A 25624-nucleotide genomic window follows, 5' to 3' on the forward strand; every position below is an offset into this window, starting at 1 on the left:
AAAAAAATTAAAACAATTGCATTCTACTCTGCTGAAAGATAATCTTAGGATCAGAGAGTCCATCAGTTCATTTAGAGCAAAAATTTTGAACTATCCCCAGGAAAGAATTAGATTATTAGATAAAATTCGAAAGCATCGTGGAGAAGTGGGCCAAATCTTACCAGTTACAAATTCATCTTGTACCAAATCAACGATGGAATATCTAAAGGCATTAGCAGCTGAGACAAAGTACTATAAGACCGGTAGACCACATTAGAAAAATTGAGGTAATCTCTTGTTACTGAATATTTTAGGATTCCTTGTCTGTGCAACATTACCAACTCTTGTCATCACAGATATTAGGTTTCTATCATGCGTTCATGCTGAAAATTTGCACATGAATTTTAAAACTTTTTTGAAATATAAAGGTGTGATAATAAAAAATTCAATGATAATAAATCTCCAATTAATTACATTACATGTTTTCTCAAAAGACTGCAATTTTTCTAAGATTGCATAGATTTGGATATATCTTATTATTCTGCAGGCAAACATCTCTTTCAACTGGAATGTAGTCAGAATTCTGATAAACAATATGGGCTGAATATACGAGAAAGTCTGAACTTTTTGTCTTTTTCAAATTCAACTTAATATATTTCTACCACTGTCTACTCTCGAATAAATGCCTAAAAATATAATTTCATGCGGAGAGCATATTATTTATAGTTCTTAAGTTAGTACGCTATTTGGGTGGAAGAACATGGTGCATAATGAAGTGAATGATATGCCTGTTGGAATAGTTAATTCTAGAATCTGGCTTACAATCGTACAATTTCAATCATGAACCCCCAAAATGACTCTTTTATGCTACAAAATCATTGTGAATATAATAAATCATAACAGAAACTTGGCATCATCAGTATACTTGTTTGCATATTTATTGACATTCTCAAACTACTGAATATTATTTCTGATAATATTTTTCTAATTGATCTTATTACCCTTGAAATTATAGTGGACTGTAGTTTCTGCTTTCAAAAAATTGAAACTCATTTTCAAAGATTATTATGAGAAGTATCACACATGCTGTCAGAATTGATATACTATTTTGGATTATTACATGGGTATGAAAATAACATGATTTCATCTGACATCCAATTGTATATCAAAATAAATAAGTAATCTCACTTTATGTTGGCATGAGAAGTATCACAAACACATCCTGCATAAACAAACAAGGATCTACAAATCTGCATGATCACAGATGATAAAAACTTTTTTTCTTACATATTTATTATTATTTATTTTCTTCGCAGATTGTAAATAAACAGTTGTCATGAATAGTAGAATATTATCATTTAATGAAGAATCTGACATCCTTTACATCCCTGGAGAAGCGCAGGAGAAAACAGCAGAAGGGGAACTTTATGATCTAGTGACAGAAGGTTCCATGCCCATTTACCAAATGTCAGATTGTGGAGAAGATGTTCAGAAGAATGCTGATAAAAATAATAAGGTAATGAAATCAAGAAAAACACCAAATGTGTATGATAGTATGACTCATGAGCAAGCGTTGGAGAAGCGAATTGAAGACCTCCTTGCAGAACAATATATTAACAAGAATAGCATAAAATTACTAATGCGCACTGCTAAAAATCAGATAAAAGTTCTAAGAAAAATGAAGCAGAAAATACAAAATGAAACTGAATTGGTCCCATCTTTATGTCCTCATTTTGAACGCCTAAAAAGTACCGCCTTTTTATATCAGCGAAACAAAAATTTTATTGCTATTGCCTCTGTGCAAGACCCTCCTCAGCTTGACCATCCACCAGACGGTGCCATTAGAGTCTGTTCACGGAAAAGCATGACTGTTGGAGCTATAAAGATTCGTAAAAGATGGAGAAGTGAGTTAAAACTGGCTGTAACTCTCGAAGCTCAGATACCTAAACTAGCAAAAGAAAATGAGGTTCTCAAACTTCGTATGAGAATCCTTCAACAGAATATTTCAACTCTTGTCAATGAAATAAAAGCATTGCATAGCAAGATTGAACTTCAGAGTGTTTGGACCATCAAGAGTTTGAATCAATCAAACAATCCAGAGCAAGGTATGTCTGCATGATGTGATATATCAATCTACTTTTTTACAAACTATTCAATTAAGTGAAAGTAAGCTTGTAGTATATTAAAGTTTCAGTTGCAAGTATCTATTTATTTACATGGTGGCAAAGGTCATGACTTTGCCTAGTTGATCGCTGAAAACATGTGTGGATAAAGTAGAAAATTGATTAAAGATTTTGTTTTAAATGGTAACTGTATTCTTGTCTCAATTTTTTATTTCAGGGATTTGTATTTGCGATCTTCAATATGGAGTATTATACATTTATTTTATGGAGTAAAAACTACTTTGTAGAAGATATGCTATTTGTATTTGCAGAAATGACATTTAGAGGAAATAAGCTTGAATTTTGATTTTGCTCCACTCTTTGTTGACACATATTACAACCATATGTCATCAACAGGTTTTCATAACTGTAGGCTGCAGCATTAGTTTATATTTAACTATCATAAATTAACATGATTTGTGCAAATATTAGGGATCATTTCTTCCTCCAAATGAATGTGATAATTTTTAACTTCTCTTATCAGATTTACTGAAGGATATAAAGTAGGTAATATCTTAATAAGTTGAAACTTATGCCTCAAACCTAGGATTCTCATTTGAACTATGAAATGTTTTTTCATTAACTGGATGTAATCTTTGCTTTTTGTTTTGCAGATCAACAATGAATATTGCATCTCACACATATTTCTGTAGTGAAGTCATATTTATTGAATTTCGAGTTAGATTTAAATGTATTACGAATTAGTCAAGATCCAATCAAATATAATTGCAGTAATTCTACCATTGGAAGTGTATGTCTGGCTCACTACAAAGTGAATGAATATATACCACTTCATTTTGTAGGCAAAATGGCTTAAAACACAATTTTGTCGTTTTCATGAATGTTAAATTGAAAGTGGTTGGACTATATTGGCTACTCATGAACTTTACTACTGTACTTATATTCTCCTTATGGCCTTGGAGAATATCAAATATGTATATTCAAGTTATTTTCCGATTTGCTTATAAATTTTTTGCCTTCAATTTTTCAGGTGAAGCTGGATCGCACTGCAATGGTATCATTGCAACTTCAGTCTTCTCCACTGGGTATGTCCTACGAGTATGTATCGAAAGTTTATGCTACTAAAGTATTATGTGGGACGCTTTCATGCAGATACACACTATATTTTCATGTTTTTTTATGGTCGTGGTTGCATTCATGCCAATACAATATTTTCAAAAATATTCTTTGATGTTGTTAGATTATGTGTTCTACCCATGGATGCTATATGTTTTGAGTCGAGAGGTCTAGAGTTTCGATATCTCTGGGGTTTTCCAATGGACACTGGTGAATCTAAAGGTGCGGGGTACAGCTACTGTATTCATACAGCGACGCGTACCGTACTGGCCAATAATTTCAGGTACAAAAACTACTGAAGTCACTTGGCTAGTCCTTGAACTCATAATAGAACTGAAATAAGGATAATTAAAATTATGTCTTAACGCAAACCTGGCACACGTTAATCTTGGCGCCCAGCGAAGTCATTCTCACTGTGAAAGCTGGATCCTCATTCACTGTGAAAGCTGGATCCTCATTGGTCATGGATTAGTTCACTGCTCCTACAAAATTCATATATTCAACAGAATCCAGGTTGTACTTATGGATGGGCATGATCAGGACTGGGTGATAAATCTATACTCTTTTCATAAGGATTTACATATTTATCCGGGTGGAGAGAAAGCCGATAAGACGGCTTAACCATATGGCGAACCACAGCCTCTCGTCCAATTACCATTCCATGTCGGGTATGGGATTAGTTGTTATTTGTTTTCGGAAGCCGTAACCGAACACCGGTTACGTGAACCACGCTACGGGGGAGGAGGAGTCCAGCAATCCTCTCGCACATAACCATCTCGCATGGGATTCGAATATGCGAAACCCACGCAAGAGAATTAGAGGTGCGATGGCGAGCGTATTCCTAATGCTTATAGGCCGCGAGCCGAGGCCCTGAAAAACGCCTAGAAAGTGAGTTTCGTAGCGCACATCAGGTAACTACCTGAAAATGATTTTAAAATGTTCCTTAAAAATTTAGTAACAAATATTGCCTTGTTCCCACTTCCAAAAGTTGCACGTTTTACGGAAAAGACGCTTTTACTACAAGAAATATGTGCTACTATCTGTCCTATATTCTCTACATTTTCGGCATGGAACAATGACTTCTGCATGACGTAACAATTGAATTAAACCAGCTGTTAGCGAGCGGATGAATATTAGTTATTACTGCTCGACCTTGCGCTGAGTTGGGCAGGCTTTCCATAGCCCTGTTTAGTTATTATTAGTTAAGTTATGCTAAGACGTTGTTGAAAAATGTATAAGTAAGTTATTAAACACTTGTAGATCCTTACCACGGATATGGGCCGTGAGACGAAGCCATGAAAACGCCCAGAAAATGAGTTTCGTAGCGCACATCTGGTACCGTAACTAAATAAATTCTTCAGTTTTGTGTGAAAACGAACATAATGAACGCATTACAGCTTGTTCCACAATCCTGGTGCGAAATTGAATATAAGAGGTTCCCGGAAATTCAATAACCATAAGTTCACAACACATACATAAGAACTATGCAATTCGAGAGCCCTACAGCACACTAACACAAATGTATTCCTGTAATGTTTTGCCTGACCAAAATCGGACTTCCTCAGTCAATCATAATTTATTAGGTAGATTACGAAAAATATGGCAAACATGTAACCAACAACAAAAAATACTTTAATTGTGTGACAGGAGTTGGGAGTGAGCTCGAAAGCAGCGACACCAACAACGCTGATTCACATTTGCGAATAAATTTTATGTAATAACCACAAGCAGTTTACAACAAAAACAGCATAAAAAGCTACATCCATTTTATAGAGGCTATCAAACGTATTTATTTTTAAGCAATGAAGTCACAAATTAACATCGTGAGCACGAAAACACAAATAAATCAGTTATTTCTCACTTAGAAATTTACAGCAAAAGTCAAGAAAATTAAATGAATGTACAATATGTACATAAAATAGTGAACAGAAATATTACAATTTACAAATCAGAGCCTGCGTTAGGTCGGATTGGTGGAACATTGCCGTTTCCTTTTGTAGTACAGTATCTAAAATGAGGAAGAAAATAATATTTGGAGCAGCATGAGTTTAAAAATACCCCTAAACACTAACTAATACCTTGAATACATAATGCATTTTATCTGATGTACTAAATGAGCGTATATATGCTCATTGCAGGTACTACAGTCCAGCAGTGTTTGCATACCATTACTAGACTATATCTACACTAAATTTTGATATATCACAGTCTGAAATGTCCTATGACAGTATGAGTATGGACTATAGACTATATTTCAAAACATCAACTGTTTGTCTACAACTTGATTTCTCACCTCTCAATCGTTTCCAATGCTACCTTTCTTTCCACTCCGGCATAACTTATCATTGCTTCCCAGGTTCTTGTAGACTCTATGAATTTAGATTTAGACCAACCGACATTAGTGAAATTGAATAATTTCTTCTCTTTCACACAATCGTGCATTACAGAAACAGCCATTCATTTATATTTCCAAATATGCTGTGGCCTATATAGTAGTATAAGTCTGCTGAATAGTCAAGAAGAGTCATTAAATTAATCATAAACATTTCATGCAAGCCAGAAAATATCGTTGTTTGTGACATATTATTCTAGGTCTAGCCTTCCTTGGAGTTACCGCTCCGTACCTACTTAACAACGTCTTATGAGCTAGTGCTCAACTAATATTGCTATTTATGGTAAGGATATACAAGTGTTTAATATCTTACCCATACTTTTCAACACCTCCTTAGAATAACTGAACTAATATTACCGGTAACTGAAAAAAACTATGGAAAGGCTACCGTACTCAACGCAAAAGCGAGCAGTTGCAGTACATCTGATATTCATCCGACCACTGGGGATCCACCTACAGCTGACTAACTTGACTGTTACGTCGTGCAGAAGTCTGCGTTCATTGGCCCATGATACCGGAAAAGCAGAGAAAATAGGACAGATGGTAACACATATTTATTGTAGTAAAAGCGTCTTTACTGTAAAACGTGCAACTTTTGGAAGTGGGAACAAGGCAATATTTGTTACTAAATTTCTAAGGAACATTTTAAAATCATTTTCAGGTAGTTACCTGATGTGCGCTACGAAACTGAAAGATAAATGTCCTCGGCTCGCGGCCTATTAGCACAATGAGACACACCGTCGCGCCAACCCAATAATAGTGACAAAAACTTGTATCTACATCAAAGCCTCTCAGATTCAATGCAGTGCATGTGGCAAGTAACGTTCTTGTCACAGATATGTATGACTTGAACCGTAAATATATGAACAGACCAATGCAATAAAACGCATACTGGGACACATGACAAACCGGCACGAATATAACAACGAAAGCGAAAGACCGTGACACGTAAGCAAGTTAGCATATTACTGTTTTCAAATCTAATAACTCCGTGTGCATCATAACTTCTCAAGGAAATATCCTGACTGGAGTACCGCGGTACGACATATTTGACTTATTTTCATGGCAAGAAAAACAATGTTAAGAACCGAATTAATGTATCACTGAGTAGATATGACGTCGCGTTTCACTGCAGCGCCGCACACTTTTTCTCACTGTGTCGATATGAAGCAATGTTGTCAGTGGAAACGGCGTTGAATCATCCAAGTTGGAATTCTTGGCGTAGTTGTTTGACCTTCGCGCCCATATATTTGTGATACAACCTTTATTTGTAAAGTACCGGTACCGTACCCCACTTTCAGTTCCCAACGATGTATGATACCCATAGTAGTTTTAACCGCATTATCAGGCAATTTTGCTGTACCGGTATTCTTTAGTCTTTCTAGTTTCGACGCCATGGATAACACGTCTATAGTACATTATTATTATGTAGCAGTACAAGTATATCTTGATATAGTATAAGCATATACTAAGTGGAAACAAAAACATGCACGGAAAAACCAGTTGTAGTTCCGGGATTTTTCATGCTTTATATTTGGAGCAATTAAATTAAACGAACGATGGTAAATAAAAGCGTTATTATTTTAGCTGCTTCATAACAAACGTGGTAGTAAGTGAAACACTTTAATTTGTTTCTTCAATCTTGGATTATATTTACCGGTCTATAGTCACTTTGGTATTTACCAACCATCCGCATGTAGCTCTGCCTGTAGGCATTGCAGACAATGACGTAAGCCGTACCAGTGCGCATGCGCCAAAGAAAAAATGCGACGTTCGATGTACGTTTTATTTCTCTTTTGTCCAGCTTTCGTCGAACTGCGGGAGTTTTTTGTGTGATATTTTCGATATAGTGGTAACAGTTGGGACCTATTTTCGTGTCGCTGTCGAAGCTTTTGTTTGGCTTAAATATCAATCTGCCGGATTTCTATTTCAGCTGACGGACTGTGATTGAGTTAAGAGTTAAACTACTGGTTCCGTGTTTTTAAACTGCTGCGCAGATCCCAGAAAGTCCTTGTGTTGGTTTTCGTAACGTACGGTAACTGTGTATGGTTATTTACTGGATATAATTGCGAAGTTGAAACTTTTATTTCTATTAAATCTAACGTAACGTTACACTGAATTACCATAATATGGATACTTACACAGACCATATTTTTGAGTCACTGTTTGAGTTGGATTATTTGAAAGGATCAGGAAGTGAGATTGAACTATCTACAGTATCTAACGACTTTATGTCTGCAAATACCCCTCCATACGAAGAAAGCGAAAATGAAGATGATCAACTTTTAAACAAACTTTTGAGTGAATCAGCAATGCCTGAGGATGACTCTTGCATGAATTCTTATTCGACGATGCCCAGTGAATCGAGGAGTCCTTCATTCAGTGGTAGCTGTTCTCCCTCGTCAACATATGGTACAGAACAAGACTGCCTGTCGCTGGAAGATGTTGCACAATCTTCAATGGTGAAAAACAGTCGAGTTTGCGAAACAGTGAGGTCAAAAAAGACAGTAAGAGGAAAGTCTGTATCACAAAATCGTGGAGCAATAAATGCCAGAGAAAACAGGGAGAAGAGAAAGTTGTACATCAAAGGGCTAGAGAAATCTGTCCAACAGCTTACAACAGAGAATGAATCAATGAGATCTCAAATTGACCTATTACAAAGAACTGTGGATGCTTTGTCACAGGATGCAACATACCTTCGAAACGTAATGGAAAATCAGAGCGAACTGTCCAAAATATTAAAGGCTGTATCAACTGTTCCTGGTATATTTGTGAAGCCTTCTTTAAAATCTGTGAATCTGACAAAGACTGTTGATAAAACGTCTGGAAAGCGCAAACTACCAACATGTTCTGATGAACCCTGTGATAAAAAGAAAAATACTAATACAGGCATCTGCTTACATGTGAAAAATGGATCAGTATCTTTTGAATTGTGTTCGCAATGTAACTCTTCCTCTCCATCGTGAACTTGGATGCATTAAATTCCATGGTAGTTGTGCCAGTATCTTCCACCAAAGGACTTAAATGGACCTAACTTGTAACTCAAGATGGTCGGTCAATTAATTTTTTATTTTTAAAACTGTATATAATTTATGTGGGGCCAATGGTTCTAAGTAATTGTCTCTGGGTTTGTATTTTTGTGATCCTGTAACAAACTCGGATTTTTTCAGTTCTCTTTGTAAGTTGACATGGGGATTCATTCTAAAAGATAAAACTTTTGATGAAAGTACAGATCTAGAGATAAATTATCTTCAAATTTCGTGAACATGCCTTTTTCCAGTGTACTGGTCTGTTAAGCATCATCAATTTATAGTAAATATCATTTACATTGTTTTGAATGTTTTGTTATGCTTGCATTTTCATTTTTACAGATCTTGCTGAAGCTGACCAGTACTATTATGGGACACTGTTTTTCAAGCTGATATTTTGATCTTCGTTGGTATTATCTGTATCGTTTACAAGTCAAACTTTGTATATTCTTCTTCTAAAAATTTAGGGACCTTGTCATAGAACATTTAAATCCCTATTTTTCATAATAACAGGTGCGATTGATGCTACTTTGAAGAAATGAGAAGTTCCAAGATCTTGGTGGAGTATTAAAAATGTCGGTTTTTATTGATTTTCCAGAGCTAAAGCATACACTTTTGGTCCACATATTTTCTTGGTGGTCGCATGCCATAATTCATAATGCTGCTATCCTTGATAACAATGTTAAAATTTCAATATCGCAAGTTAGTATTCAGCAGTTCCCATGAGCCAGTAACTTGTTTTGAAGTTTTTTTCTTCAGGTGAAGCTGGATCGCACTGCAACGAACTGTTGCAACTTCAGCATCTTCACAACTTCGGTACAGTATTTATTTTTCTCTCTTAGTAATTTGGTTTGCAAGAGAAGAATTTCAAAGTTTGACTTGAATTATAATTTAGTTCATACAGGTCACCCCCAAGCTTTAATCTTTTGGTAATGATGTGGTTTCTAAATTCCATAGTGTTTAAGGACACTTGTCAAGTCTTGGTGTTGATCTGTAGTTTAATATATTTTTGATGTTGATTCGCAATATTTCAATGATAAAGTCTCATCTCCAGTCTTGTGCAATATTGTTTCTATATGGTAAGGGTTGCTTTTGCTGCCAAACGTTCCTCTCCAGTGTCGTGCTTGTTAGAATTTGCGCCATCCCTCCAATTGGAATTTTCATGGAAAAGTGGTGTATAATCAATCCTTAAAGACTTGTTGTTCATTAGTGCAGAGCTGGCCCCTCCCAACTATTGACGTGTTTTGCAACGATTTCACGCGTGACTGGCATTTAGTGAGTTTCTTGTTCCCATTCAAGTATTCCTAACTCTATTTAGGCGTACTTTGTAGCGAGATACCTTTTGGGGTTTACTTTGGTTTGAAGCGGTATTTGAAAACGTTCTCGCCATCTTCACCAAAATAACGAGTTACCGTTCCGGCGTAATTTTATGAAGTGTTGCGCCCGGCGCTTTGCCGCTGGCGAAAGCTTGAAGTGGACGTGTTTTTCCTAGATTATGTTGAGGTAACTGTCACTGGCTTGTATTTGCTATTTCAGGAGGAAGTCTCACGCAGAATGCGGCAAGTAGGCATTGGATCAGTTAAATTTGGGTACGGCAAATGTTCTTCAAAGTGCATGAGCTCTATGATGGCGGTGAGAAATCCAGCAATCCTCTCTCGTACGATTATTCTCCAACGCGAGGTAATCAGGGGCGCGATCCCGACGCTCAGCGCCGTTCTGTTGAAACTCTAGAAGGGCTGCTTTACCGTTGAACCATTCGTTTCAAATAGGCCCGTTTGGGTTTAACATCGTGATCACTGGACTTTTATAGCTACATTCCGTGTCCAACAAGTTTTTTTTTTAACAACGTGACATCAAAACGATCTAAGTCCACGTCTATCTATAAGTGCATTATACAGATCCTGGCACATTTATATGGTGACCATTTTCTTTTAGGTCAGAGGCATTTGAAATCATTCAGTGATCAAGTCTTCGCATAAAACGCTGAACAAGATTAAAAGTGTTCATATTGCTGTATCATTTATTCAGTTGTATCAGTGGATCCCGACTTTTTTGACACATTGACCAATTTTTGGGCTCCTGCTTCCCCAGTACGCATAAAAATCCATTTGCATTTGTTAAACTTGCAATACGTGCAACTGATGCTCTGGCTTTTGTATATTCTTGATGATTTATATAATGTATACAGTACACCTATCCCCCTTCATCGTTATTTGACATTTTTTTGACAGTTGTTGTCGAGATGAGATCCTTTATTTACGTTATTATATAAGTAAACTTACGAGTTTCATTCATTTTTATTTCGTTTATTAAAATTTTTTTCACGATTCAAACCAGGGTGGGGCAAGGTTGTCGCCTTCGCGGGCCACAAAATTATTTTTGCATTGTTCGCGGGCCACAATATGTAAACAACAAACACTTTTATTGTGCAAACGATTGATCATTGTTTGTCATTTATCAAGCTAACTCATACAAAATACGCCAGAAAATCACTGAAACATGCAAAACTTCAGCTATATCTACATTTAATGTAAGATTTCAAACTCTTTATAATGGAGAAAGTGTAAATGTAAGTGCTTCCGAACATCAGGGTTCTCAAAGCAAAATCCCTCAAAATTTGGAAATGCTCATTGCTCACATGATAGCAAAATGCCGTTTTAGATTATATTTGTCATAACTGCTGAATGATTGATTATCATATTTTACCAAATGTAAGGTACAGGAGAGTAATTACTAATTTTGCTGAAATATTAGAAGCATTTTCGTAATACTGTTAAGGCTGGTTGCAAAACATCACCGGAACGAATTATATTCTTAGGCCATAACATTAATATTTAGTTATTATAACTGTTGGAATATATTCCCAGCCAAATAGATCAAAAGCCAGTGAACAATTTGGACTACCCAATCACACTCAATTCAACTTCGTTAGTTGCTTCAGCCAGCCGTAACACTAGTTAATTCAGTGACATTAGTGATGTAACAAGATGTCGAAAAGATTTTCTGTTGTTTATATGACGAAACAACACCAAATGCGATTTTTCGATTACCCTTCAGCAAAGGCGACGTGGTTTGGACCACCCTGATTTAAACTCTACGCTCTTTTTGCGCCATATCCAAACAACTCCCACCATGGCTTCTATACCCTACCTACGCTACTGATACTAATACTGAATGAGGAAAAAATATTAGTAATACGACACGCAAATACAAAGTAAAATTTCCTCCCCGGCCCTGAATCCACCCATTCGGTAGGCATTCAATCTTCCACTTCATAAATTCATTCCACTTTACCTCGAAATATATACATATATATGATATAAATAAAAGTTAACGATGATATTTAAACCAATGTTTCTTTCAAAATTAGTGTAAAAACAACACGAATTTTCAACCCGCCCATATCTCTCCCTCTGGGTCAATTCTGTATGGTCGTTTTCCAAAAATTTTTTACTCGACTTCAATTAGCGAATGCTAGAGTGCTATTCAGCGAGATGACGCTAAAGAGACCTCAACTACTGGTTTTTACATTGCGAAATACCGCCAGAAAATTTGTAAACAACAACCTTGAACAATTTTGTGTCTCGTAGAAGTTTGAGCATTAATTAATTTTAACGTTTTCTCGTGTTGTTTTCTAACCAAACAATACAACCATTATCATATCTAGAATAGTTAACGAGAAATTCATAATTGCATTTAGCAAATTTACAAACTCAACACTCAGTTGTCATTTTAATGATGTCACACCCTAATTATTACTGCACAAAAGCTCAATAATGCAACGATAGTAATCATTTTATAAGTTAAGGGATACGTGATTAATACCAGCTTTTCAAAACTATGGTTGGCAACCGTCAGGTCAAGATACTATATATTGCTATTTATGCATGAAATGACTAGGAACACGCCACTCGGCATTGAAAGGAATAACAATATCTCGTAACACGAATATATTTAGCATTCTTATAAATTATTACGTAGTTATAGAAGTAAAAGAAAATTAGCTGTAGATACAACTATACTGTATATAATTAAAATGTTTGCGCTGTTAACAACTGTCTATATTAGGAGATATGTCGCCACAAGTGCTAAACTTTATTACGTTAGATACTTGTAGATTCAAAACCCAGTAGCAAGAGCCACTGCTATTGCGTTTACGTTATTCGAGCTTATTTAGATCTGATACCCATCGATTCGAGTTATGATCAGGGATTGATACAACCACTGGATATGGAGTTGCCTATTGAGATCCACTATATGCTTGAGTAGAAAATATGGGAATTCTCACTTCATAAAACCTGTTATCACAGACGCCAAATAAATTTCGTTTCTTGATCAGCACGACGCAAATATTATCAAAGCCTGTTATTAACTATCAGTAACATCAGAGCGAACCGAAACGTTTTAATGCATAGCGTTATGAACGTCTCAAAGAATGGCAGTCTTCGATTTTAGTACAGAGTGAATATCTAAATTAGCACTACGGGCCCCCTGACTTCAAATTGTAAATTCGGAAAATATCATCAGAATAACATGAAATATACAACATAGATTACAATAAAAAAAACTGTGAAATCATTCGCAAATCACATATATATGCGTTATTTGACCAGGCGTGGAGAATCTTTTGCCATTTTCACATTGACAATTTTTTAGTCGCTGTAAGACTTTCAGTGTAGTTTCCAATGCAGGTTGATAAATAATGTCCAAGTTACACAAACGGTTCATTACTCCTACTCAGTAAAAAACGCTGACAAAGGACATGTGGATATTTTGTACAAAGCCCCGGACAAAAAAAAACATCCCCGCCACCGCTCAAAAAAAAGTAAATATCCAGTAAGGGGGAGCAGATGAGATCAGCAGAATGCAGATTGCGCTGTGAATTCAAATTTTCAAATCATTTCTAACCTTAACTGGATAATTACCAATTTGTTATTTTAAAACGTGGCGGGAGTGTTTTTCTCAGATCTCACATTTCTGCATTAGTGACGGCGGCTTTGTACAAATGATCCGCACATGCATGTTCCTGGTAAAAATGCACATTTTTGTTAAGTATCCCACTTTGTCGTTCTAAAGTCGTATGATGACTATAACGTTGAGCGTTTCTTTATTAACTTTTTTTCATAATTGGTGTCGAAACTTAGGTGTCAAACACTACCGAGAATTATCTGTATTGCCAAGTTGGCAGAATATGATGCATAACAATCATATAGTTATTTTTTCACAGCTGTTTTGATTATGTTCCTGAATACACTGACATCATTTAATATAATAACAAATAGTCAAATAGAAAATGTAAGAAATCAAGTTTTTTATTTGGTTGTTCAAAGAGATGTGTTAACAAGCTCGTTATTTTTTGCGATTTGAAACACTAAACACGGAGAATATATGTGATACCATTTTCGTGATTGCCTGATGCCCCCTAATGCAGGCCTGCCTAACCTTTTTCGTCTCGCGGACCACTGTCATGTGACGAAATTCGTTGCGGGCCGCAAACGTTTGTACCAAACATTAATACCAGCTAAGTCCTGATTTCGGTGTAGGTAATTTACACAATACATAAAAGGCAAGTTTATTAAGATAAAATCAATCAATTTAATAATTGCTCTCTGGTTACTGAGTAGGGCTGGCAAATTATTCGAATATCAAATCGAATATTAGAATAGCAGTTTACTATCGAAATATCTGGTAACACGGGGCGTGGACATGACACTTGCGGTTTTCTGACGACCACGCGAGAACATACACATCACGTCGACATTAAGAGGTATATTTGCGTTATAGTGTTTCTATTCATTCATTTTCAGTAGCTATAATACAGCCTCAATGTTTAAATGAGCATAATGTGCGTCAATGTCAAGAATATTAAGATATGGGGGCCGTTTCGTAAAATTTGAAACACCAATACAAGTATTTAATGAAGTAACATTACAAAGATTTTTGGACGAATAGCCTATATATACTGATTTGTGACAAATATGCAGCAATGCAATTAAGTCAATTTCATCAGAATTATTGACGAATACGCAGTGACGACATTTCCGAAATATTATTTAACCCAAACATTAAATAAAAAATACTAACATAAAAGAACAACGAGTCACAGGACCAGTACCAAAGATATTGTTGACTTATTATTTTACGTTGGCAATAAAAACGATCAAAGCAGACACGTAGGTAAACCATCAGAATGAAATTAATTTGCAAATTTAGGCTCCAAATTTATTCCGATAATTGCGCTCAGCGTTCGTTCTCAATGATCGCACAATATCTTTCGAGTTCGTCGAACAGAACGCTCAGTTCTGCGAGAAATAAAAACAAACTGACGTCGATGTCCACCAGGGTGCAAGACTTGACACATACGTAATAATAAGATCCGACATTTGAATGTAAATAGATGGCAGGAATAATCACAACAAACTCACGAAACATACTTAAGCGTATATATTGAAATATAACATGGTAAAAACATAAAAAGTCTGCTTACAAACTTATAGGGCGGGTCGCAAAAAACAGTCCGGCGGGCCGCATGCGGGGCAGCCTTGCCCTAATGAATGAATCAATAACATAAATTTGATTGGAACAAATTTAAACATTTATTGCATCGGCAAGAATAACGTAATTTGGAAGCATTGATTTCAAATTTTTCAATATTTGCTGAATTTGCCGCCGCAATGTTTGATACTTTCACTGTAGATTCGTAAAACTTCCTTCATTCTCGCTCACGCACCCTATCCGATTCAAATCAATTTATATGTTTGCTTTAATTCCACTGAGAGAAGGACAATCATCGATAATTCCGAACACAAACATCCTCGCCGATAATTCAGCTTCAACTTTAATGAGCTTATCGATCTTCAAAAATAGAAATCGATATCGAATATGCAGAATACGACTGTCCTCTAATCCTTCCGTAAATAAAACTTTAGCTGTCAGTCACGAATTGGAGAAATTGCTTATGTCGAGAGTATGAAACAAATTAATATAAGTATTATCGTCCACGATTTCTATAGCTAATGTGACAATTTGTTGGATTCTGACCGCTCATAGTTTTTTTAGATGTTAAAATTTGTCTGAATAGTGTTACATATTATTTTGAAATTAGTGAAATGAAGTATGTAACAATAGGACACTTTTCTTTCTTTAAATACTAATTCAACATATTATTTACTTCACTTCTCGTCGTTTGCTTGGGCAACCATTCAACATTTACGACAGAACCAACTGTAATCATCGGAATCAATATATTACGATACGCTCTCAAAGATTAATAATCAATATCTGTTTAAATTATCGAAGTAAAGAAAATTCCATTTCCGTGGTCACGCGTTTGATTGGCAGTTTTTCATCGTTATATGGAAATTTTCAACTCGGCGCGTGGCGCAAACTCGCGTAGACGTCAAGAAAGTATACAACTTTGCTCTGCGTGTATTATAAACATATGGAATATTTCATTTGAATAATTTACAAGGTCTAATCTTTGGCTTTTCAAAACGATGAAAAAATTACTAGTCGCAGTCGTTACTCTGTCGTAGATGATGAGAACGTCGTAAAAGGTTTCGACTAGTAATTGGTATCGTCTTTTCTTTCAGTATTAAGTCGATCAGTATGTCGTCTAATATGGGATAAGACGTGAGGTAGGATTAGTCGTCAACTACGGAATATTTACCTTTCGTGACTTTAAAATAGAGAAGTTTGCATGTGCAACGAGGGCGAATGAGATTAAAAAATTTAATAATGCAATCGGATAATCATCAGATATTTTACTTTTAGGTAACTTAATTCGATGATTGAAAAATACACTCGAGTCTCGCCGTAGATATAGAAGACGCTCGGGTTTATTCAAAAATCAGGTTATCAAATATCGTACATGTGCAATTTACAGTAGATTTTTTACTTTTAAAATCCTAACAATATATATCTTATACTTTCATGACACTTTTTCAACGGTAGTATTTGATGTATACTCAACATACTATATTACTGAGTGGGCAAATGTTGACCGACTTTCAGTTGCGAATAAATAGTTTTTCATGTAAAATACGGAAAATAGCGCAAATCCTGACCTTTTCAAGTTTTTCCATATTGAAAACGATGTATTCTAAGATTTTTATTAGAGAATTTTTGACTATAAAACGACAAGCAAGTTGTGACAAAACCTTGATAAGGTGCTGGGAAAAATTGAGCCATCGTGAAATTAAAAATTGTGTACTTAGGTGGGAGATGAAGGATATGAAATTATATTTATTTAACTATTATCTATACCCCGAAAAAAGCACCGATTAGCGTTACTCGAATATGGTTACTCAAATGATAATATTTTCAATATTCTATTAAATTAAGATTACCATTTAGCCTAATTCTTCAGCCGTTAATGAATTATATTTTCAAAATACATTTTCAGTGAGTTTTTATAAACTAATGCATTTTTAATGTTATGTATAAACAGTACTATATTACCACAGGTATAGTACGAAAATTACGATTTAAAATTTTTTTTAGCGGAATAGCGAAAAATAATTGAAACCACAAATTAAGAAAATTCAAACATAAAACGCTCGAAATGATTATGCTGTCGTCAAAAACTAGGTGATATATAGACAACTTCAAATGATGAACATGGCATTTTATCCTAGTGTAAGCATGAAGCCTATATTTCTGATATTATCAATATGCGTTTTCACTTCAACTGAAGCTACCAGACTGCAAGAGTGCTTGAATAATCATTGCGAAGTCTCAGGTAATTACTTTAAAGTTTATCACTCTCCATTGTAAACTATTGAACCTTTATTGACTGTCTTCCTGCCGAATGATTGTTATGCAGTATTGTGGTGTGTACTGTGCTAAATACATTTTAGTTGAAACTCACAATTATACGGTGTATGACTGGAAAGCTACTACTTAAAATATAGTGGTAATATTAGATTCGTTCTATATCATGATGTTCTAAGAAAAGCTTGTTAAAGGTGAATGTTTTGTTTTATTTACAAGAACGCCAATTATATATACGAGTGTGGTTGTTCTTGGTAGAAGATATTAATTATTAATATTTGCGTGCCGTAACCGGTTCATATTGATGAAATGATCAAAATAAATTGTTCATGACAGGAAAGAAAATACCAGCTGCTTGCGAGCCCAGAAATACAAGGAAAAATGTCGCCACTCTGGCAAAAATTATAGTATCACCGAAAAACGCAACATGCGGTACACCAGTTGTGCAGTTTTGTAGCCTTGTAAGTGATTTTGCTTAATTAAAGTCTCTTGAGCGCTCGTTCTAGCAATTTTACACAAATTGCAAGGAACAAAAGCTACTTTTTTTACTTACATGTTCCACAATTATTCTATTCAGAAAATAATAACTAATACATGGGATGAGCCAATTTTTATTATTGTGTACTTGTCTTTAATTATTTATGGACGAGGTGACCTGGTGGTTGTCGCGTTGGTCATTTTTTTTGTCATCGTGAAAAAGACATTTTAAGCTCCAGTCTTGGTTAGTTTTGCTATCAGTTGCGGAAAAAAATGGATGTCATGCTGACCGAATCTTTTTTTTTACATAAAACCGGTATTTGTGTATATCTCCGTATCATAATGTAAAACACATTATAAAAAAAAAGATTTAAATTATACGCAGTCCAACGGTTTTGCGGGCTCTATTAGACGTGTTTATCGTCACCGGTATCACCGGTCATGCCTCCACATAACAGTGTAAACTTGCCATATGTAAGGGTATGCAGTGCAAATAGTATTTACATATTTTTGCTCAATTTAAACATTGTATCCACACATTATCGATCGAAGATGTACACGCAAAAATGTGACCTGCAAAGTATTCATGAATGCTAAGACAAGACAAAGCCTTTGTGCCATGGGCACGCATATATGTTGTGGTTGATAAAGCAGAACCAAAATTGCGATGTTATAGTGAAATTAACAGAACACACATCAAAGGTTTCGGAACATACGCCTTTCGCTTTTTTAAGCGAAAATATTTTTTACTGGGAAATTAAAATCCAAGTTTGATAAAGCACTTATTAAATAAATCAACTATTTTTCTGAGCTAAGAAAACATCAATATATTTTCATAAACTCAGACCGTATACTGTGTTGTTTCAAAAGATATTTTTCCAATGTCTTTCCAAAATATTTTGCGGCCATCAAATCCCAAAAACAACTGCTCTTGACTAAAAAGTTCAACCGAAATTATCAGTTCAGTTAACGTTCGAAAATATTGTACTTTCACATACAAACATATTTTCAATTAAGCCACATCTCAAGGGATTTTAGTAATGAAATATCATTTCAGCAGAAGTAGGGCAGTATGAGTCAGCTATGGATTTGGAATCAGATAAACACATTAAAGATCAGATATATAAATATGCGTCTTGAATTTAATAATTGAATATTTAGGGGACGCTAAGTGAGGGGACGCTTAATTAACTAAACTAGCATTATCGCTATTTCAATAGGTGAGCTTGAATAAGAAAATTAATCACTTACCAAGGTCCAAAACCAGGCAGGCATTTAACAGGCATTTAACTTACTGACATGTATGCCAATTGAGTTACACACGCGGTGTATTACCAGCACTGTCTACAGCAGACAATCAGTTCTATTTAGGTCTATTTAAAACGGAAAAGTAAAGTTTTCAGTATACATTTTAAAATATGGCTTAGTGAAAAGGGTACTCGACAGAAATATTAATTTTTCATTGGCTACTGGCGAGTCTTCCTGCGTCCCAGCCACCTAGTGCCCAAGTTGTATTTGCCTCTAAAATAATTATTTTCGCCTGCATTTGTCACGCGTATTTCTTTTTTTTATTGCAGAAATTATATATTTGAAGCCTATCGTTTTAAATGTTCGCATTTCTATTTTAACAGAGGAATCGAATTTCTTGTTTAAAATGTAGCAAGAATTCGCATTCACCTTCACACATTATCGATGGTCACAAATGGACTTGGTGGCAAAGCAAACCGTGGCCAGGTCTTCCTGGGAAAACGTTTGAAGTAAATATAACGATCAATCTACCAAAAAAGTTTCAACTTATTGGCAAGTATTTAATGTATTGGAGCACCATTTTTTTCATAACTCCTCTATATGGCATACACCATATTTGACTATCAGTATATATATATAATAAGAATTCATAAAATATTAGCGTTTTTAGTCGGAATGACTCAATGTCCTTTGCATTGTTTCTGAGAAATGAGTGTTTTTTCTTTTATGGTTATTCAACAAATGTCGCGCAATCCGCTATAGTTCACGAGGACGACTCCTGATCCCAGTGTTATGCTATTTCGTTATTGGGGGATAATTATGTGCGAGAGGGATTGCTGGACTACTCGCCGCTGTAGGGTGGTTCACGTAACCGCTGGCCGGTTACAACTTCCTCCACCACCAAGTCCGTGCATCTGAAACTGTCATAGTGAAAATTCATAAACGGTAAAACAATCGTTTCAAAACCGAACAGAAAATATTCCCATATTGTATTCTGTACAGTGTCGGATAATTCTTTGCTTTCACGCTCCCCAGAATGTGAGCTGATATTTGGTAATTTCATGGATCGACTTCGTCGCACCATTGGTTGTAAAGAAAGATGTTGCTTCTTTTTAGATGACATTATTATTGATTTCCATGACGGTTTGCCCCAAAAAATGATTGTGGACAAATCTTCGGATGGTGGAAAAACCTGGCAACCTATTCAATATTATGCTGATAATTGTTCAAATCACAATATGTACCACACGTAAGTATATATGCATTTATTGCCCTATGAACTTTACTGTGCTTATTTTAAAGAATTATTTGAAAGGGAGAAGATGAATAATTACCATTAAAGTAAAATCACATAAATATTTTCAACTTAAAATGAAAGGTATTCTGGGACTATATAAATGCTGTGTTATTCATGGCTTCTCCATGTTCCAGAATTTTGAATAGTTTAGATCTTACTTGTGTGTGAACTCGGTTTCTGTCGGAACACCAACCCTATACACCAGGGGTTCTAAAACGTTTGGTGTTATGCAGCCCACGGAGAGGTTATCGCAATATGGCATTATCTATTGGAAGTTATAGATAATGTCTGTTTGGATAACCGCCTTGTTGCCTCATTTCGACGCTACCTTTGTCATATTATGGATGCCGGTATTGCTTCTTTGGACAGTTACAAGTCAGTATTTTAACGAGTAAACGAATAGCTCGCGGGCCTCACCTTATAGGTTTCTTTCACAGATCCATGCGGCTCCGTATGGAGCACTTTGAAAAAACCTGTGCTATACACTATATCTTCCACTAGTATCTGATTGAACTTTAACAAAACCTGCAGCGTAATTAGAAATATTTTTATCTGCATATTAAGTCCATTACTATTATTAAAATATTATCAACATTTGCAGGGATTTCGCCAATCCAAGTACAGATGTAAATCTGTCAACCAAACCGATTTGTTCCCAGGACTTCAGTACTAATTTTATTTGGGAAGATAAATCGACTATGAAAGTCTACATTGCCCCAAGAATTCGACTGCTGCGTAGAAAAGGTTTAAATGACGTACGTATTTTTTATTTGTCTCTGTGTGTATTAAAATGATAAACTACTTGACGTAAGAATACTTGTGCATTTGCAGTTTGTAAATTTATTCATGTGAACGGTTTTGAATTTTACTATTTCCAAGACAATCGACATTGTGACCGATAAATTTTTAGTTTCGTTTTCATGTTGGTTAATTGAAGTTTAGAAACTCAATTGCTTGTAAAATTATATTTACATTCAAAGATTCTGTAAAACACTATTTTCAGTCCAGCCTGTGCGAAGAGATATCCAACAAAAATTCTGAATTATCGAAGTTTTTATTGATTACAAATTTGAGGATACGATTGCAACAACCTCCGATGGTTCGCGCCGATTCTTCTAATGACGGTTTGCATCAACGTTCTGAGCAATATGGAATAAGAAACATCTATATTCCGGCAAGGTAAAAAATTTTGAAACGTAGAATGTCGAGCAATCTTGGTTTTCTATCGAACCCTTTCAAACAACAGAATTTTTTGTGATATATATGTTATAAATATCCCGAGTAGGGCATCGCCGTGCAACAGGTTTTATAGCATTGTCATTGTCTATACAGATGATTCGATCAAGTAATGAAATGTATAAAAAAGGATTGAATATTAATATCTAAAATAAAATTTATTATCTTTTGTTCACCTCGCCACTGTTTTAATAAACAATAAGATTAATTGGAAAACGCCTGACCACTCGGCGAAGTTAACAAAAAGCATTTGATTTTCGAGTGATGTGTTTCGTAATAGTCAAAATTACAATTCAAAGAAGCGGAATTGCTTTACTACCTTTTATTCGTGATAATTTATTATGGATATAAGTATTAATTTCATTTAAAATCGTTTCATGAATAGGTGTTTCTGTAACGGACATGCTTCCCAATGTGGATATTCATCAAAGTCAGCTTGGTGTATTTGTCGACATTTTACTGAAGGGAGAGATTGTGAGAAATGTAAAGTCTTATACTGGATGAAACCATGGGAACCAGGTTCATATTCATCAACGTCTGAAATAGGAGTCGTCAATCAGTGTAAGTCGCCGGGTGATACTTATATGTGGACAAGGGTCATGGACACGCCCTGCTTACAATGCGCTGTAGCCAATCCAAATTCTTCTTGAGAAGGATCCTATTCTAGGGGTTTTCTGATCGGTTACGTTAATACTACTGTCCTTATTCATATCTCTTTGAAATTCCATTTTCGTGCGTTGTTTTTGGATTTTTGCCTCCTTCGGAATAGATGCAAAATCATATATATAGTACCATTTGGAAAATATTGGATCTACATACTTCTCTATTCAGATCAATTTATATCTATTACTACCATGAAGCAGTAAATTACATAAAATCAATGCCATATGTTGTCTAACAGGTACATCTTTCCAAGAACTTGGTATTGAACGTTTTACCAAAAATAACGAACCAGTTTCGTTCATGAGTGCGGAGGAGTCAGTGAAAAAATTAAATTGCAATTGCAACAGACACAGCAAACGATGTGAAGAAGTCAGAGATTTTGGAATATTATGTGTCGATTGCAGACATAATACGATAGGAAGGAATTGCCATACTTGTAAAAATGGATACTTTAGAAATATCCGTAAAAACTTAGATCATCCTGAAGTGTGTGCAGGTAGTTTATTTGTGAATTTTTATGTTTTTAGTTATAAAAAGTGCAATTTTCCTAAAATCCATTCAATTATTAACGAGTCCAGATACTTTATATATATCACACTCGTGGTAGCGTTTCAATTGTCTGGTTCCTGATTATTCATATTCTGAAATTCTCCGTGTTACTTCAGCTTGCAAGTGTGACTACATCGGTTCCAACAGTCAGTGGTGTCAACCTGGTGGCCAGTGCCTATGCAGACCGAACTTTGTTGGAAGAAGATGTGATAAGTGTCGAGCAGGATGGACTATTAAAAACCGAGTGTGTGCTCGTAAGTTGATATTTATATAATATAAAAAATATTTTTAAATATGTGCTCATCATATTATAAGCAAAGCGAAATGATTAAAGTTTTCACACTTGATTACGATTGATTTGCTTCATAATCTTTATTACCATAATAAGTATGCTTAGAGCCTTAGAAAGTCGGTTGTCTGTACGTTTTTTACAAACGTCCGTCCGTTACAAACAAAGTCTAATACTAGAATGATATCAACTTTCTTCATTCTTTTCTTCATACATTAGGAATTCTGCCGGAATGTTTGACGGAAGAAGTATCATGTGAAGATATCGATTATCCCAGACTGACACCTAACGGAAGGTATCAATGTATTCAACTCGACCATGGATGGTGCTCGTGCTTAGAAAAACAAAACTGTACGGAACCTTCTCTATTTAAAAAAAATAAAAAACTAACAGGGAATTTCGGACTTTCGCGGTTTAAAACAACGACAACTCCTTTATTGTATATTAGCATTACAATATTTTTCATTGCATTTTTCTTCTCGCCAAATGATGTTTATTTTTGATTTCTATTATGATAAAATTTTTATCCAATTATCACTGTATGGAAGAGTCTAAGTGAAATAAAATGCAACAATACATGATTTTGTTTGTTGAAGACGAAGATTATTGAGACAACGGATGATATCAATTACTGATTTCGTCAAACAGTTGAAAGTACGTGTGGTACTATATACCAGACGCGGGCATCGCTCTATTGTTTAGAAAAAGTTTCAGTTTACCTAAACCTCGGAATTTTATTATTTAAAACTAGTTCGGAGTTAAAACTAAATTACCCATCAAACTCTTCTGATATAAATCGATGAACGGTGTTTTGCGAATTAAGGAAAATGTTAATATTTACGACAAACTCAAGTTTTGATTTATCCACTTTATCATACTAACATAAGCCCTATAACTCCTTGACCTGGTTCCTGTTGTAAACGCTGGTATTAGGTATAACTGAAGATATTACCCCATTACGGGAATATATTTATACAAAAAAATTGCAGCAAATATATCGAAAATATTGCCAAATGTCGTAACTGAGACTGATTCTCGAGAAGAAATTAGAAAAAACACATCGTCGCTAATATTAAGTAGCCTAGCCCTAGATAATATTGAGTGTAGCAGAAGTGTGACGGTCATTTCCAGAAAAATCTAATGCACAGGCGTATTCCGCAAGGTGGAGCACATAATTCGATAATAAACGGAGCAGATCACAATGAAAGTACTTGACAATTTTTGTCGCAACTCTCACGCACTCAACATTGGTTTATTTCTAGTTTGTTCAGTCAAGGAATGACCACCAGACAGACGAAATCTGAAAATTATGAAGTATAAAAATAATGTGAAAATATACGTCATATTACACATAAAAAAATCAACGAGAATAGTTATTAGGAATAATGAACAATAGGTGAACGATTACCTGGCAAAGTATTCCCACATCAGGAGTGGACTGGTCACCATCTTATTTGTGCCGCGAGGAAAACATGAACACTCCAGTAATGATATCCCAGGAATACGATATGGCTTTATTTATCTCGATATTATATATTCCTTATATCGAATCCTCATAATTTTAGCGCAGTGGCACTACGATGTTAAACTCTTGGTAGGAATTTCATTATTCGAACATTTGTCTTACTTGCTAATTTTGTTTTTAAAAACTATTCGGATCTTCAACACAATTCCAGTACATTGTCTTTCGCATTTCTTGTTTTAAGGATTCTCTACCAATATTCTGAATAAATAAATTGATTTATGACGAATATTCTCTTCTATAATGATTGGAGGCAGTAGCTTTATGCAGCTATTAAGGCGAGAGTTGAGAGCAAAAACTTACGCATTTTACACTTGTCATATTACGACTTTGTCAATCTTATTAGACTGTTCTGCTACATCACTGCTCAACGCCATCTTCTTTTTGTTTTTTTAACCTGGAAATCTAACACTATAGTTTGCACCAGTGTTCTATGTGCGTTGTTTTGCTTGTAAAAATTTTCAAATCCAGCCACCCAAACCAGTCTAGTATATATATATCATTGAATTAGTCATAGATCAAAGTATTGACTTGCAATTGTAATTGCAAATTTGAGTTCTGTGTTCTCGAATGATACATCACATTCAGAATGTGTTCGGTTGGGGGATATATTATGTCGATTACAACAAAGGACATAATATATATTTTCAACTTCGTAAATGACTTTTTTTCGGGAAGACAGATTTAGAATAGTCCAACGTGGTTGGCTGCATATTTGACGGGCAATGTTCGAAAGAACATTGTAATTTCAGTCTTATAAATATAACTCCAAGTGGTTTCGTCAAAAATTAGTTATACTTAATTCCTGTAATAAAATAATCTTGTTAATTCAAAGATTGGATATCGATTTACATTAAGATCGTGAATTTCTTTCATCATAATTCCATAAACACACTCAGTAAAATCAATATAATATCAGTATCTGAAAAGTA

General features: G+C 35.1%; 3 protein-coding genes and 1 long non-coding RNA gene across 10 annotated transcripts; 3 read left to right on the forward strand and 1 right to left on the reverse strand.

Moving 5' to 3' along the window:
- The first annotated feature begins 67 nt into the window (after positions 1–67).
- Positions 68–3604, forward strand: LOC144422003 (uncharacterized). Of its 3 annotated transcripts, none has more exons than XM_078111671.1 (3): positions 68–266; positions 1296–2084; positions 2320–3604. In XM_078111671.1, the coding sequence occupies exons 2-3, from the start codon at positions 1316–1318 to the stop codon at positions 2373–2375; spliced, it is 825 nt and encodes a 274-aa protein (XP_077967797.1). In that variant the 5' UTR covers positions 68–266; positions 1296–1315; the 3' UTR covers positions 2376–3604. The 3 variants fall into 3 exon arrangements, with proteins under 3 accessions (XP_077967797.1, XP_077967796.1, XP_077967798.1); XM_078111670.1 differs by having other exon boundaries at positions 527–2084; positions 2320–3558; XM_078111672.1 differs by having other exon boundaries at positions 527–2084; positions 2756–3425.
- Positions 3605–4622: 1018 nt separating this feature from the next.
- Positions 4623–5878, reverse strand: LOC144422244 (uncharacterized). Its single transcript, XR_013475233.1, has 2 exons — positions 5512–5878; positions 4623–5226 (listed from the first exon to the last, which is right to left on the reverse strand). It is a non-coding gene; the product is annotated as an uncharacterized LOC144422244 (long non-coding RNA).
- A 1607-nt stretch (positions 5879–7485) lies between these two features.
- On the forward strand, positions 7486–10958 carry LOC120327305 (uncharacterized). Of its 5 annotated transcripts, none has more exons than XM_039393764.2 (3): positions 7486–9455; positions 10176–10319; positions 10575–10958. In XM_039393764.2, the coding sequence occupies exon 1, from the start codon at positions 7740–7742 to the stop codon at positions 8574–8576; it is 837 nt and encodes a 278-aa protein (XP_039249698.2). In that variant the 5' UTR covers positions 7486–7739; the 3' UTR covers positions 8577–9455; positions 10176–10319; positions 10575–10958. The 5 variants fall into 5 exon arrangements, with proteins under 5 accessions (XP_039249698.2, XP_039249699.2, XP_039249700.2 ...); XM_039393765.2 differs by having other exon boundaries at positions 10176–10271; XM_039393766.2 differs by having other exon boundaries at positions 10176–10228.
- Positions 10959–17031: 6073 nt separating this feature from the next.
- Positions 17032–23751, forward strand: LOC120326200 (netrin-G1-like). The gene is made up of 10 exons (XM_039392445.2): positions 17032–17379; positions 17748–17872; positions 19520–19688; positions 20253–20385; positions 21035–21188; positions 21437–21612; positions 22055–22230; positions 22571–22828; positions 22998–23135; positions 23390–23751. Exons 1-10 carry the CDS (start codon positions 17250–17252, stop codon positions 23671–23673), a joined length of 1743 nt encoding a protein of 580 aa, XP_039248379.2. The 5' UTR covers positions 17032–17249; the 3' UTR covers positions 23674–23751.
- Positions 23752–25624: the final 1873 nt, after the last annotated feature.

Source organism: Styela clava, chromosome 4 (assembly GCF_964204865.1).
Source record: "Styela clava chromosome 4, kaStyClav1.hap1.2, whole genome shotgun sequence".
Taxonomy (NCBI): Eukaryota; Metazoa; Chordata; class Ascidiacea; order Stolidobranchia; family Styelidae; genus Styela; species Styela clava.